The following is a 16,474-nucleotide window of genomic DNA, read 5'->3' as shown; positions in this document are numbered from 1 at the left end:
TAGACGTGCATGCTCAGTTCCATTCTTAAACTGCCACCAACCCTGTCCTCTGTTAGAAGCTGTGACAGGACAGGGAGAGAGCTGCAGCAGAGAGGACACATCCCTGAGCTTTGTTAGGGAGAGAGCTGCAGCAGGAAGGACACATCCCTGAGCTTTGTTAGGGAGAGAGCTGCAGCAGGAAGGACACATCCCTGAGCTTTGTTAGGGAGAGAGCTGCATCAGGAAGGACACATCCCTGAGCTTTGTTAGGGAGAGAGCTGCATCAGGAAGGACACATCCCTGAGATTTGTTAGGGAGAGAGCTGCAGCAGGAAGGACACATCCCTGAGCTTTGTTAGGGAGAGAGCTGCAGCAGGAAGGACACATCCCTGAGCTTTGTTAGGGAGAGAGCTGCAGCAGGAAGGACACATCCCTGAGCTTTGTTAGGGAGAGAGCTGCAGCAATGTATGTGGAGATGTCTGGATCCATGTGAGGTACAGGGCTGGTTCTAGCTTTGTTAGAAAGAGAATGTCATATCTTATTTTTATGTCAATCACGAAAGAGCCCTTACAGGTCTCTGCTGTTTCAAAGAGAGAGACCCGCGGGTAATGTCTGCGACTGGCCCCCTGTAGTTTTCCCGCTCGGTATGTAAATACTGAGCATCAGTACAGGGACGCCAGGGTTTCTCCCTGGATATGCCACAATCCAATCACAGCAGAGACCGTCATAGCCAGGGAGAAACGGGCAGGGTGGTAGCAGCAGCAAGTAAAGGTGTTTATCTAGAATTAAAATAACCCATGAAAGGTCCGCTTTAAGACAAGAATCCCCTTGCGGCGATCGGGAATGCCGGTCATTCATTCTAAAAATCTAAGTCTCTCTGAAGAGACCCAGCGTATTAGAACTGCAGTTCCTATGTTGGCCAGCAGGTGACAGGCCAACATAGGATATCTGCAAAATCAACTTTTACAGTCCTTAAATGGGAATACAGTATGTATTGTCATAAATCTAAGTAATGTATTTTGTAGCCTCCTAGAGGGGCTATAAAACAGTAAAAAAAAAAAACATTAAAAATATAAAAAAAAAATGAATCGCACCCCTTTCCCTAGAATAAAAATAAATAAATACATAAACATTAAAAATATAAACATGGGCATCACCACTTCTGAAAATGCCCATACTATTAAAATATAAAAATATTTATCCCATAAGGTGAATGGTGTAACAGGAAAAAGTGTACAAATGGCGATTCACCGTTTTTATCATCGCTTCTCTTCCCCATAAAAATTTAATAAAATGTGACCAAAAATTCACACTCTCCAAAATGGTATCAATAAAAACTACAGATCGCCCCGCTAAAAATGAGCCCCCACACAGCTCAGATATAACTATAAAAAAAAAGTTATGGAGGTCCGAAAAATTTTAAAGTTTTCATAGCTTAGCCCCGTCTAGGCCATTGATACAAGTCGTGACGTCACTGGGCCTGCGGTAAACAGTGAGAAGGCCGCGGCGAGTGTCGGACCCCCACCGATCATCAGTTAAAACAAGCTGCAGAACCCCTTTAAGCTGGGTCAAGGCACATGCTTCTTATATGGGTATCTTTGTACAGCCGCTGTGCTAGTGTCTGATTATGTTCCATTTTTTTTTTATTTAACAGATCTCTTGCCTTTTGGGTCAAATTGAATTGGAAGGTCGGCGGCCACCACTGATGCCTTCTGGGAAATCCCTACCTTGTTTTCAACCCTATGATTTTACACCACGATCCGGCGGCTTTGTGACTGGACGCTTCCTCACCGGCATCAAACCTCCGGTACGTGACTATTCTACCGTGTGAATGGCACAATGTCAGTTCTCGAAGACTCCGACCTATTCCAAACTATGAGGAAACAAGTAGTGGACCTCTTATATGGAGTCCTTCATGGTAGCGGGTGCTCTTTAAGTTATCTGAAGGAGGGATGTTTGATAGACCTCACAGTAGAAGATGAGGAATGAACCAACACTTTTTCCCAGATCACAGTCTGAAGGTCCATATACAAAACTTGTTTCTGATAGTCAGCCCATATAAAAGTGCCGCCGATCACTCATTCATCAGGTGAAAGCATTGCTGAAGTAGACACTAAATTCACAGCTTCTGGGTAGCAGATAGTTCTGTGACCCAGAAACAATGACTCTCTATGGGGTGAGCGATCGAGGTAGTGATTGCTCGTCAACATGAGTTGTAATGGGCAGATGAGCAGACCATTATCGGGGCCGAATGGTTTGTTCCTGGGGTTTGCCTGCTCAACCGGCCGTAAAATGTATCTGCATAGCGCCACCTGCTGTTTCTTCTTTTGCTTATTTCTTGTCCACCTCACCGAGGTGGTCGCACGTGCCCAGTTCAAATCTTCAACTGCCACCAGCTGTGGCGTTTGCAGGGAAAGAGCTACAGCAGAAAAGGGATGCCTCCTGAGCTGTTATAAGGAGAGAGCTGCAGTAGAAAGGACAATCCCCCCCCCCCCCCCCCCCCCCCCCCAAGCTTTCAGCGTGAAATAAATTGGAGCAATGAGTGGTGGGGATCTCTGGATCCATGTGAGGTTCAGGGCTGGTTCTAGCTTCGTTAGAAAGACATGTCACTACTATATCATGTCTGATTTTTATTGTGTACATCAATCATGGCATAGTCCCTTTAAGAAAGTCAATATTTTGTATTTATTTTTTTGTTCTCCACACCCCACAGAGATGGATGAGATCTTATAATGCACACAGGTTCTGACCTATTAAGGCTCCACCACAACTGGGCCCATAAGCTCCAGCAATGGACAATCCTGCCTTTATGTGGAGTTCTACATATAACCTTCTAGATGTAAATGATGATGAAGCCATGGACACCATATAAATACCATGGACTTGTGTTTGAAGGTGGAGTGTGGGTCTGCACCCATTTCCACCGGTGGGCCTAATAAGCTCTAATTCGACTCCTGTTCTAGTGCCTCTAGGGTGTTTGTGCCCGTCACCGTTTAAGTGAAGATAAGCACCAATGTCTGATAGGTGCCCTTCTGGGATACGCACCTCTCTCCAGAACGGAGTCCATGAAGTGAAGGAGAGAGGACCACACATGTGCGGTTGCCCTGGCGCACTCTGCTAAATTCAGAAGTCCTGCAAGCGTGGCCACCCATCCATGAACTTCTATGGGGCTGACCGAAATAGCTGAGCCAACACTCGGCTAATTTTGGCAGTCCCATAGAAATGAGTGGAGGGCCGCTGCGGTCCTCTCTCCTTCACTTTGCGGGCTTCCTTCTAGAGATAAGTGCGGGTCCCACCTCTGGGACCTGCACCTATCGGACATTATTGAAATGACACAACCCCTTAAAGCTGTGTTCTCCTTCACTGGGGAGAAGCTTTCTACTGCAGCAAGCTACCTCCCAGCCAGTTAATGGATATAGTGGCTGTCTGCTGCTACATAAATAGCACTTTTTTCCCCCCATTTTTCTCTACCGTTAGAGTTGCACTATGGAACAGAATCGGAGAGCGGGCAGTTGATTGAGGTCTAACTTGGTTCCAGAAGAAGCTGTAGCCATCTTTGATAAAAAAATAAAAATAAAAATTACCAACCAAAAATGTTCCTGCTTCCTGAACCTGTGTATCCTTTTGCCCTACTGTAGGAGTTCTACTATCACTGTATGGCCGGGAGAGAAGGTCTGGTGGACACTGCTGTGAAGACAAGTCGTTCCGGTTATCTCCAGAGGTCAGTGGGTTGCCGTCACACAATGGTTGAGATAATCAGGTGGTCATAGATCTTCACTCTGGATATGATGGTCTTCTTATGAGACTCTTCTGTGCAGCCTGCAGATTTACTAGTTTTATAACTTTTTCTTATTTAATTTACATTTTTTTTTATTTTTATGAAAAGCTCCCTTTTGAGTAGCCGACTCTTCCTCCCTCTTCTAGGTGCATCATCAAGCATCTCGAGGGGCTGGTGGTTCAGTATGACCTCACAGTGCGTGATAGCGACGGCAGCGTGGTGCAGTTCCTGTACGGCGAAGACGGACTGGACGTGCCCAAGACGCAGTTTCTGCAGCCGAATCAGTTTCCGTTTATTGCTGAGAACTACGAGGTATGTCCCTGTGAGATTACTAGCGCTGCACCCAGGACTCCTGCGCAAGTACCATGTGACTTTTGAATCCTGTGAATATTTTTAAGGCTTTATTCTTTTATTTTGTTCTGAGGAAGGTGAGTTAACGGCACAGTCAATAACCTAATCCCATGTTAATAGTTAACAGTTCTGATCCTCATCCTGTCTCTACAATCTATGGTTGTTTGTTGTATTGAGTGACCCACAGGAGGGTAAGCTGTGAATTATTAGCCACGGGGTATGTAACACATGAGTTAAATTCCAGCGTAAAGTGACTGTCAAAGGTCAAAGAGTTGTGACAGTTTTATATGCTAACATTTTGACTATTTACAGCTACCACTAGGGGGAGCTAAGGAAGTTCCAGTAGACTGTTTTACTATAGAGTTCTATGTATAATCAGTATACATTTGACTCCTCGGCTCCTCCTAGCGGGGTCTAAGTCCAGCTGGAAATTTTGCAGTTCTAAATCATCATTATTATATTTTTTTTTTTTTATGAATAATCAAGTTTATAGATTTTTGAACAAGAAACCAAGGCGCATAAAGTTTTGGATGAGCAGAATATATGAAGTAATACAGCATTTCACACATTACTAATAAAAATGAATAGGCAAGGAATGTAATCTTAAGAATGCGGAGTGCGCAAAATGGCAAAAAATACAATCAGAGGGTGTCCTGTGTCCTGTACCGTGAGGCACCCATTGGATACATCCTGGAAGCTAGACAAAGAAGGAAAAAGAAAGGAGAAGAAAAAGACAGAACCCACAAAGCATAAGCCACTGGTACACCAAATTACTCGAGGCGCCCCAATCCTAAGGCATACAGTCCAATACAATGATGCAAAAGAGGAAAAACTTAGCAAGTCATAGACTGTGAGAACCTATGACAAGGGCCCGATTAAACTATAGGGTGCACTAGGGCCCTAGAAAGGTGTGGAGTAGAGGCCTAAAGGATGACACATATGGGAATGGCCACATTTACCAATCGTCAAAGAAAGGGAAACGGTAGCGGGAGAGTTTGGCTTCCTTATTTCTGGGTTCTCAGGGAATTAAGAAAATGAAAATACTTAAATATTACTTTAGTATAAATATATTCCCAAATACATTTCATTAGCTATAATGGTTAATTTTGTCTAGGGAGCAATCATTATGAGAAATAAAATGGCCGCCGTCTTATTAGTACACACACAACACGTCCTAATCACACAGGGGGACACGTTACTTCAGAACACTGAGGTAAAGAGCTGCCTCATCCTTTTCTCTGCTCTGCTTGTCGGGAATTATGATCCTGAATACAGATGATAAGATCTTCAGCTGAATCTGAGGGAATGCAGTTCATGAGGAGACATGAAGTACAGAGAGGACGGACAGGACAGACGGAGGTCATGGAGACTGCGTACAAGAGCTGCTGCTCATTATCCACATCCCCACCTTCTCTGTACTTCATGTCTCCTCATGAACTCCATTCCTACAGATCTTCATCTGAAGATCATATTAAAATGTATTCAAGATCATAATAATCCCTGACAAGTAAGAGAGGAAGATGGCGCAGCTCTTTAACTTGTCCTCCTGTGTAATCGGGACAGGTTTTGTGTGTACTAACGGGATGGCGGCCATTTTATTTCTCCTAATTAGGGATGAGCGAATCGACTTTGGATGAAACATCTGAAGTCGATTCGCATAAAACGTTGTTCTAATACTGTACAGAGCAGGAGCTCCTTACAGTATTATAATGTATTGGCTCCGATGATTCGAAGTTATTGCTTTGTCAAGTCTTGCGATATTTCGGGTAATAACCTCATAAATTAATTTGTACTGTAAAAAAACATTTCCCGGTTCCAATTTTTTTTTTACAATATAAATCAATTTCTGAAATTATGCGCAGTATCGCGAGACTTCGCGAAGTAATAACTTCGGCTCATCGGAGCCAATACATTCTAATACTGTACAGAGCGCTCGCTCCATACAGTACAGAAACTACGTTTTATGCGACTCGACTTCGGATGTTTCAGCCCTACTCCTATTGATTGCTCCACGGACAAAACGAGCCATTTTAACTAATGAAAGGTATTTGGTAATGTATTTATAATGAAGTACTATTTAAGTATTTTCATTTTCTTAATTCCCAGAGAACCCCTTTAGGTCTATTTCCAAAATATTTTATATTTTTCAAAGCAGCACCTTGATTTTAATACTTCTAATAATGTAATTAAAAAGTTAGTACAGCCACTGAGTTATTCAAGAAAATGTATCTGTATAGCGCCACCTGCTGTTTCTTCTTTTCCTTACTTTTCCGTCCACCTCTGTAATATCGCACTCTGTTCCTTCTTTTCACTTCCAGCAGCCATATCTTCCATTAGAAGCTTTGACAGTGAGGGCTAATTCAGATGACCGTATATTTGTGTCTGCATCCATTCTGCAATTTTGCAAAAAGGGATGCGGACCTATTCATTTCAATGGGGCCACAAAAGGTGCAGAAAGCACACCATGTTATATTCTTGTACATAGGAGCAGTATTATAGTAGTTATATTCTTGTATATAGGAGGCAGTATTATAGTAGTTATATTCTTGTATATAGGAGGCAGTATTATAGTAGTTATATTCTTGTACATAGGAGCAGTATTATAGTAGTTATATTCTTGTACATAGGAGCAGTATTATAGTAGTTATATTCTTGTACATAGGGGCAGTATTATAGTAGTTATAGTCTTGTACATAGGAGCAGTATTATAGTAGTTATATTCTTGTACATAGGAGCAGTATTATAGTAGTTATATTCTTGTACATAGGAGCAGTATTATAGTAGTTATATTCTTGTACATAGGAGCAGTATTATAGTAGTTATATTCTTGTACATAGGAGCAGTATTATAGTAGTTATATTCTTGTACATAGGAGCAGTATTATAGTAGTTATATTCTTGTACATAGGAGCAGTATTATAGCAGTTATATTCTTGTACATAGGAGCAGTATTATAGTAGTTATATTCTTGTATATAGGAGGCAGTATTATAGTAGTTATATTCTTGTACATAGGAGCAGTATTATAGCAGTTATATTCTTGTACATAGGAGCAGTATTATAGTAGTTATATTCTTCTACATAGGAGCAGTATTGTAGTAGTTATATTCTTGTACATAGGAGCAGTATTATAGTAGGTATATTCTTCTACATAGGAGCAGTATTGTAGTAGTTATATTCTTGTACATAGGAGCAGTATTATAGTAGTTATATTCTTGTACATGGGAGCAGTATTATAGTAGTTATATTCTTGTACATAGGAGGCAGTATTATAGTACTTACCATATTTTTCCTTTTAGAAGGCTTTATGCACACGTCTGTGCTGTGTTTTGCAGATGCTGGCTGTGTGCATTCTGCATTTTGCAGAATGGAACGGGCTGCCCATTATAGAAACAAAACAGACAAGAATAAGGCATGGCTTTTTTTTTGCGGGGCCACGGAACAGAGCAACGGATTGAAGTAATTAGTTCCGCATCCGATCCGCAAAAATGCATGTGCATCAGGCCTAAGATGCACTTTTCTCCCCCGAGAGAGCAGTATTATAGTAGCTAAATTCTTATACATAGGGGGCAGTATTATATACGCTGTATAGTTTATGGTAGTTACTTCAGATTACTTCTGTCTGTTCCTGGGATGTATATTTTGTAATTTATAAATTCACATGTAAGACACGTGTACGTTTTGAACTTGCAAACCCATTTGGAATATCAAACCTGTGATGAGAGGAAGCCTATGATAAGGGCAGCGGAGTAAGATTACCTTGCTATTTTTTATCGGTTGCTATTGACCTTTTGAGTGATAGGGGGGATATAACGTTTACCTGATGACATATGGCAGTGAGCTGATACCACAGGGTCGTAAAATAATCTTTACACATGGAATTTATGATGTTTGCTATTGGCTTTTTGGGGCCCATGCATGAATCCTTTGAACACCATAACCTTTGGATTCATCATTTAGTGATCTTTATGCTCCTAAAACAACCAGGAGACCATTCGCTGTCTGCCTATTATTCGTTAATAATAATGAGCCAAAAACTCTTTTAAAATTCAGAATTTTAGGAGCAATTAGCCACATTATTGGTCAGGGGCTCATTTTAAAATGAAGAAAAGAGCGGTAGATACCTGGAAAGCATCAGCAGGCAGGCTTGTTACTTTTGATCTTATTTTATCTATTTTTTTTATTTTTATTTTTTTCCTGGTTTGTATGAATATCCAACATGGATGATTTGTAAAGATTAGCATTTATTTGTTACATTTCAGGCTGCAGGAAAAATGGGAATTAACAAATATTACAGAAAGCCATATGTGAACATGCCTCTTCCACTGTATTATGGAAGCTCAGCTAAGCTCTCAGGGATGTGACTGCTAAGTAGCCTGCTGACTGTTTCCAATAACAATCAGAATAGTGAGTGCAGCTCTGGAGTATAAACCAGAATGTAACTCGGGATCAGTACAGGATAAGTAATGTAATGTGCAGAATAGTGAGTGCAGCTCTGGGGTATAATACAGGATGTGATTAGAAGTGTTACTGAGGCTCACCGATTGGTCAATATGGATGGAGGTGCTCAATCACCGGTACACCTAAAAACCGCGAGAATGTATTGTATTAGAAAACAGAATTGTGATGGCACACTCACATTTGGTTGGATAAATAGTATTTATTAGTTACAGTTAGGTACTAGATTGGCTTATTTAATTATATTTTTAATTTTTAATTGTATATATGTATAAAAATTATCTGGACATATGTTAAAAGATATAAAAAATGAGAGAAATAGGTAGAAGAAAAAATAAATAAAAATAAAAATAAAAAATAAAATTGTATCAGGTGTTCAGAATATTGAAAAAGTCTATTCAATGAGTCCTGGAATATAGAGTCATATAGTTGGGATGTTTTTCTGGAGTATTTGTATTCTTCAGTCCATGTACAGTGACCTTGTAAGTACAAGGTAATCCAATATGTTTTTGATGCAAAAGTAATCGTGAAAATAGTAAAAAAGCGTGAAAAAAAGGAAATAAGATGAGAAAATAGTGCAAAAATTGGTGCTGGGTCACTCAAATATATAGTGCACGATAAAAAATATAATAAAAAATTGGATAATCAGTACTGATTATAAAATATAATATAATGGTGTGAGTGATATTATGAACAATGTCAGATATTTACTGTTAGGGAATCTGCATTACTTGTTCTTCTACTCGTTGGATTCACCAATATTGGAACATCCGCCCTTTAATGGTAGAAACGGTACCTTGCTGGTAATATATATAGAATATATATAGAAGTAGTCTTTTATATATTATATAGTTTCCCGGTGCAGTCTATTGATATATTCGTCCCGTTTAATGGAATACTTAGTAATTAGAAGGTTGTACTTTACCCCTCTTCTTCCGTTACGGTGTACTCCTTTATGCAAGGACCTGCGTGGCGTCCCACGTGATCTCTCGCCTTACCATGTGATGCTGCACGTGATGATGATGCGGGTCAACGTCACACGGTGATGTGGTTCCTGATTGGCCAATCTCCTTTGCTGCGGGGTATTTGAAAAGATTCTCGCTGAGAAGAATATGTTCTTTGCGGAAGTTAAATAATTCCAAGTGGTGGATATCCTTTCGTCCTCACTGCTTCCTTAGACCAGACGCGTTTCGGGACACTTTTGGTCCCTTCCTCAGTGGTTTGTGTTGTATCAGGAGCGAGTGAGGATTTAAATGCTGTTTGCTTTAAGGGGCGTTGCCTTCAATTTGATTGAGTTGCTTGTAAATACAGGATGTAACTCAGGATCAGTACAGGAGAAGTAATGTAATGTGCAGAATAGTGAGTGCAGCTCTGGGGTATAATACAGGATGTAACTCAGGATCAGTACAGGAGAAGTAATGTAATGTATGTACACAGTGACTGCACCAGCAGAATAGTGATTGCAGCTCTGGAGTATAATACAGGATGTAACTCAGGATCAGTACAGGATAAGTAATGTATGTACACAGTGAATGCACCAGCAGAATAGTGAGTGCAGCTCTGGAGTATAGTCCAGGATGTAACATCAGTATCAGTACAGGTAATGTATGTACACAGTGACTGCACCAGCAGAAGATTGAGTGCAGCTCTGGAGTATACATAGTGTACATAATACATCTATATATAAAATAATGTCCAGTGTTGGAGATGCCCTTTAAGCTTTCCTTTATCCTCTGTTGGAATCCTCTTTTATTAGGTGATCAGACAGTTGAAACGCTTGGATGAAGTCTTGTGTAAAATGGATTCCGAGCAGGCTAACCGCTACTGCCAGGCTATCCGGAAGTGGAGAGACAAACTTGCTGGTTCTTCACAAAGGCTTGGGGCATTCCTCTTGTACTCCCAAAAGAAGCTGGCGGCTTTTAAAGAGCACATACCTGAGGGACTGAGTGAATATGGACGGGAAGAGGCCGTCACTCAGGTGAGCGCAGTTACTGTGACCTATGTGCGACGTGTAACCTATAGACCAAGACTGTCTGAACGGGTTGTCATTATGACTGCTTTCTTTGGAAAACAGCGCCACAGCTGCCCTATGGTTGTGTCTGTTATTACAGCAGAGCTCTGTTTGAGGGGAAGTTTGGGCATTTTGGTACATGGCGATACCTGTGGTCTTTTATTATTATTATTATATATATGTATGTGGAAAGGAAGATTATTACGTTTTTATATTTTATTAATATTTTTCTAAAACTTTTTAACATTTTTATTAAGTTCCCCCAGGCTGACTTGACCATTTGATCATCTTATTGCTTCTCCCATAGACTGCAGTGAATTGCCATTGCAGTCTATGGGAGAATCGCTACGTTCCTATGGAACCACAGGCAGGGTTCCATAAGAAAATGGCTATGGCAGGCCTCTGATACTTCAGAGGGGTTGAGGCTGCCACAGCAACTGAATGGCTTCCCTAATGTCGGCGCGGCGGAGCCGTTCGGGCCCTGAGATCACAGCGCTTCCAGGGAAAGCCCTCTGAGATGCCTTGGTTGCCGTTGACCACGGCATCTGGGAGGTTAAATGCCTGTGATCGGCATTTATTGCTTATCACCGACTTAGCCTGCCCTAGTCTGCTGTGCCCATTGTGCCTGCTCGGCTTCTGAGCGGGAGACATGTTTAAAAACCTGACATCTGATGTACATTTACGGTGGAAGACTTGCGTAGAAACCTTTAATATTTTTCTTCTTCCAGCTGATTGATAGTTGGCGTGCCCTGGACCCAAAGCTGCAGAGGAAGTACATAAAACGGTCCCCTCGCCTGCCTGACCCTTGCCTCTCAGTCCTCCGTCCAGATCTTTATTTTGGATCCGTGTCTGAAAGTTTTCAAAACAAAGTCGATCAGTACATGGAGCAGCGGGAAACGCGGGGCGACTCCAGCTACGGCAAGTCAAAGGTGCCATCTGACAGGTAACTGACAGCAAAGTCTACCTTAGTGTGTGGTGGTAGCACTAGTCCAGGTTAGCGGGTTTCGGAATTTTATGCAAAAAGACTACCTCAGACTACCCGCATCTCCTATGTCATAACAATTCATATGACTCTTTGTTGAGTCGTTCCTCTATTATTCATGCTAGAAGTTATGAATGATTGTCCAGCAGTTTGAAATGGAGGTCCGGATGGGTGTTTCCCAGTTGCGTGTGTGTCTCTACAGAGTCTGACACTGGCAGCACTGATTGGATCACGTCCCCAGGTCGTAACAACCATCTGGAACTTCACTGCAAACTGCTAGCAATTCAGTCATATCTTCTAGCAGGAATAATAAAGGAATGCTACATCGGAGAGTCAAAGGAATAGATGTTCCAGAGTTGTTGTTGTTGTTACATGGGGAGGAGGCATGTAGTTACTAAAGCAGACGTTTCAGGAGAGGGGATGGGTCCTCTTTAAGGGGTTTTCCCAGAATATATTTATCGCTGTTTTAGCAGGATATTGATGTCCTATCCTAAGAGATCCACGGGGGTCTGTCTCCTGAGGATAGGACATCAGCATAAAAATAATGGAAAACTCCTTGTCCTCGTGGTCGGTGGGACCCCCAGTGAAAAAGACCCTTACCTGTGTACCCTGTGGATAGGTGATAAGTGTTCATTCTGGGAATACCACCTTTTGTTCTATCTTAACCACTTAAAGGGAGTCTTTCACGCCGATTGACCCTATTAACCTATTAACACACTTATGTCCACGGCATCCCCCCTATTAAAACTGTTCTCACCATTAGTTCCCTGCTAGCATAATTCGTCCAAAAAACACTTTTATTCCGTATGGAAACGAGGCTGTGAAGGTGCCCAGGGGCGGCCTTACAACGGCCGGTGCCCAGGCCCCTGGGTCATTTTCATACCAATTCACTCCCCCTCCTCCGCGTCTGCCCGCCCATGGTCTCTTCTCTATATTTCCTCCTACTGTCCGTAATCCCGCGCATGCGCTGTTGACCGCGATATCGGCGCGTGCGCATTGTATGACCACAGTCTGGCCGGGGCATCACAGTTTACTGTGCGCATGCGCCGACCCCGGCCTAACTTACGTTCTTGCCGTGATCACAGCAAGAACGTAAGTTAGGCCGGGGTCGGCGCATGCGCACAGTAAACTGTGATGCCCCGGCCAGACTGTGGTCATACAATGCGCACGCGCCGATATCGCGGTCAACAGCGCATGCGCGGGATTACGGACAGTAGGAGGAAATATAGAGAAGAGACCATGGGCGGGCAGACGCGGAGGAGGGGGAGTGAATTGGTATGAAAATGACCCAGGGGCCTGGGCTCACCTAGCACTGAAGGGTTAAAAGGTATACATCTGAAACGCCTTCCAGGGCATACCGCTGCCATCATCCGTCATGAATAAGACCGTGTGACAGTTGAGCGTTTCAGATGTATTCACAATAAAGATGGAAATGCCTTTTAAGGCTACTTTCACACTTGCGCTTTCCTCACGGATCTCAATAGCGGTGGGGGGGGGGGGGGAACGCTTCCGTTTTGTCCCCATTCATTGTCAATAGAGACAAAACTGAACAAAACGGAGCGCACCAGAATGCATTCCGGCTATTTGGTTGCGCTCCCATCACGGACAGAATAGCGCTGCAAGCAGCGTTTTTCAGTCCGCGATAGGATGCGGAGCAAGACGGATCCGTTCTGAAACGCAATGTAAGTCAACGGAGACGGATCCGTTTTCTCAGACACAATAGAAAACGGATCTGTCCCCCATTAAATTTCCATGGAGTTCATGACGGATCCGTCTTGGCTATGTTAAAGATAATAAAACCGGATCCGTTCATAACGGATGCAGATTGTTGTATTATAAGTAATGGAAGCGTTTTTTGCCGAACCCTGCCGGATCCAGCAAAAACGCTAGTGTGAAAGTAGCCTAACCCTTCAGTGCTGGATGAGCGATATACTGGATTCACTAAAGGGGGCGAGAGATCCACCGTAGATCTGCTTTACTGCAACTGTGAAACTACAGGCGGGTTTACACCACACAGCCTTACGGCCTTTCCTTCCTGACAGTCGGCTGCTCGCTCCGTGAAGGACACCGCTGCTATACCGATCCCTCGTCCCCATACAGAATCCTTGTTTCTGGGCAGCAGATCGCTGTTTAGACCGCGCGATCTGTTGCCCACAAGCCATGATTGGTGGTGCCTGCATGAACGACAGGATCACCTGATGAACGAGTATTTGGCGGCACATTTTACATGGGCAGATTGTCAGAACCATTTGCAGGATCAGTCGTTCCTGATCGGGCAGTCTAAATCCACCTTAAAGCTGGCCATACTATTAGATTGACGGCCAAACTGTATGTGGGCTCCTGGCTCTGAGGTAGGGGACATAAGGAGTAGACTGCATGCCTGATCCTTTAGTTGTTGGGGGTCTGACTGCTCTGGTCCTTGCTGGTCATGATCTCCCGCCCCATTTGAAGCAGGGGCACAGATCACGCCGTCTCTCCATTCATCTCTGTGGGACTGATGGATCCTGCTGGAGAGCACTATACTGAGTGTCCAGCAGTCTCGCGGTGCGGCATTGGACATGTCTGATCATGGAGGTCTGACCACTAGGACCAATCAGACACGTACCCCCTATGGAGGGTAACCATTTATGCATAGTCTTCCATACAACATCTTGGCTTTGACATGCTGTATAGAGGCTCCTTTCTGGATACACTGTGCACCAGCGGGGGACTATAAGGTGACATGGCACCCTGGCATGCAGGACATCTCGCAGGAAAGCCCAGTCCTTGCTCTGCATTTTGTAGTACAGGTCCCTGAAATGACTACTTTACTATTACAGTTTAAGGACTTTGCTGCAGCTGAAATGGCAGAGAGCCCTGTGTGACCCCGGGGATGCGGTGGGCCTTCTCGCAGCTCAAAGCATCGGAGAACCCTCCACCCAGATGACACTGAACACCTTCCACTTTGCAGGCAGAGGAGAGATGAACGTCACTCTAGGTATCCCCAGGTAAGTGTCTTTAAGCTTCCGGGAATCAGCTCGCCCTTTAGTTTCTTTCCCGTTCCCTAGCGGGATCCCCACGCAGCTCAGCTGCTCACTTTCCCTGCAGCGGCCACTACAGGTAAAATGCGGTATTACAAATAGCCATGCGAAGATCCTTGTGCTGCTCCCACTTTGGGTCATAGATAGGGGGATGATGAGCAGAAGACACCTTACCGTTACGTCCGTACGTCCTAATAGATGTCACTTTAAGGTTGTATCTTTATTTATTTTTTTGTGTTTCAGACTCAGAGAAATTTTGTTGATTGCAAGCTCCAATATTAAAACTCCCATGATGAGCGTGCCCGTCCTGCCCACTAAGAAAGCTACGAGAAGAGTACAAAAACTGAAGAAGCAACTGACCCGTGTGTGTCTGGGTGAGGTAAGCAGAACGCTGACGGCGGGGTTGTGTCGGTATGTTGGTGCTTACATCGCGGTTCCACCATCAGATAGCTGGATGCTGTTGCGTTACAATATACGGATGTAGCAGAGCTGGATCGTCTGCATAAGTCACAATGGACTAGCTATGTAATCTCAAAGAGCTTCCAAACTAACTCGTCTCTGCTACGTGCAGTGTTGGAAGGTCATAAGTACCATATCCTGTGTTTATGTATCTGTGTTTGCACTTTTTTATGGAAGGCATGCTTAATTGCTTTATATGGATGATTGATCCAGGGGGTTATTTTAATTTGGAGTCGGGAAGGAATTCACCACCACCACAATAATAATTGCCATCATGCAATCGGGTGATGATTGTCGCAAATCGCCCAACGAATGAGTAAATGTCCTTCATCAGGTGGTCATCTTTTGTGGCACATAAAATTGTTTGCTGGCAGCAGATTGTCCTGTGCAAAGCGGCAGACAACGAATCTGAATGGGGATGAACAATCGTAGTAACGATTGTCCTTCCCCCATACAGAGGGGAGGATTACTGCATGTAGTGGAAACCCTCCCTCGAATCAATGATCAGGCAATCATCGGGAACGAAGAGTTTGTTCCTGATAATTGCCTGTGCATCAGCCTATGTAAAGGACCTTAACTTTATTAATTGAAATCACAACCAGTATTATACCACAAGAGCTGCATTCACAATTCTGCTCAGATTTTTTTAGTAAAAAATAGACTAAAGGGAATGCCATTAAACAACAGAAGAACGTCTCTGCACCAGATGAAGTTCACCAACGCAGCAGTGGCCCATGTTTAACTTGCTGCAGTGAGGACGGGCCGATAACCACTTGATCGGTGCACAATACACCGCTGTGGACAGCGATTGGTTGGAATGGTCATGGTGGGTATGTCATAACTGCAGCTGGATAAATAGTACCGTAGCAGCTGCAGTGACAGCAGCTTAGGCATGGCACAAATGCTTTGCAGAACACCAGAGCAAGCTCGGTTGCGGACATTCCTCAAGCACGGAATGCTGGGAGATTTAAGCTCTGAAGCTTGGAGAATTGTGAATTCCATTCTTAGGCGTGGCGTAAATGCTTTTCAAGCTCTGTTGCGGAAATTGCTACAGCGTTAAATGCAGGGAGATTTAAGCTCTGAAGCTTGCAAAATTGTGAATTCCATGCCTTAGGCGTTGCGTACATGCTTTGCAAGCTCTTTTGCGGACGTTCTTCCAGCACAGTATGCTGGGAGAGTTAAGCTCTGAAGCTTGCAGGATTGTGAATTCAGCTCTGGACTGTAAAGAGGCTGTAAGATATACCAAGTATTTACCAAGCTACGCAACCTTTTTTTTTTGTAGATTAATCTTTATGTAAACTCTGAAGAGGGGAGCATAAGCCAGGATGGGCAGATCTGTTGTAGATTTAATTTGTGACCCCCCTCGATGCCTGGGATATAAGGAAAGTTTTTCTGGCTCTGCCCCTTTAACAGGGCAGCGTAATAATCGTTGTGTTTGT

General features: G+C 43.4%; 1 protein-coding gene across 1 annotated transcript in view; it reads left to right on the top strand.

Moving 5' to 3' along the window:
* Positions 1–16,474, top strand: part of POLR1A (RNA polymerase I subunit A) — a 92,280-nt gene that overhangs the window by 40,152 nt on the left and 35,654 nt on the right. The window contains exons 20-26 of the mRNA XM_044295081.1: positions 1,633–1,785; positions 3,617–3,699; positions 3,903–4,068; positions 10,320–10,541; positions 11,303–11,517; positions 14,376–14,543; positions 14,820–14,955. Coding sequence (XP_044151016.1) covers positions 1,633–1,785; positions 3,617–3,699; positions 3,903–4,068; positions 10,320–10,541; positions 11,303–11,517; positions 14,376–14,543; positions 14,820–14,955 — 1,143 coding nt within the window. The remainder of the gene's footprint in view (positions 1–1,632; positions 1,786–3,616; positions 3,700–3,902; positions 4,069–10,319; positions 10,542–11,302; positions 11,518–14,375; positions 14,544–14,819; positions 14,956–16,474) is intronic.

This window comes from Bufo gargarizans, chromosome 1 (genome assembly GCF_014858855.1).
Source record: "Bufo gargarizans isolate SCDJY-AF-19 chromosome 1, ASM1485885v1, whole genome shotgun sequence".
Lineage (NCBI taxonomy): Eukaryota > Metazoa > Chordata > Amphibia > Anura > Bufonidae > Bufo > Bufo gargarizans.
Note: the sequence above shows the minus strand (reverse complement) of the source record. Positions and strands in the feature narration are given on the sequence as shown.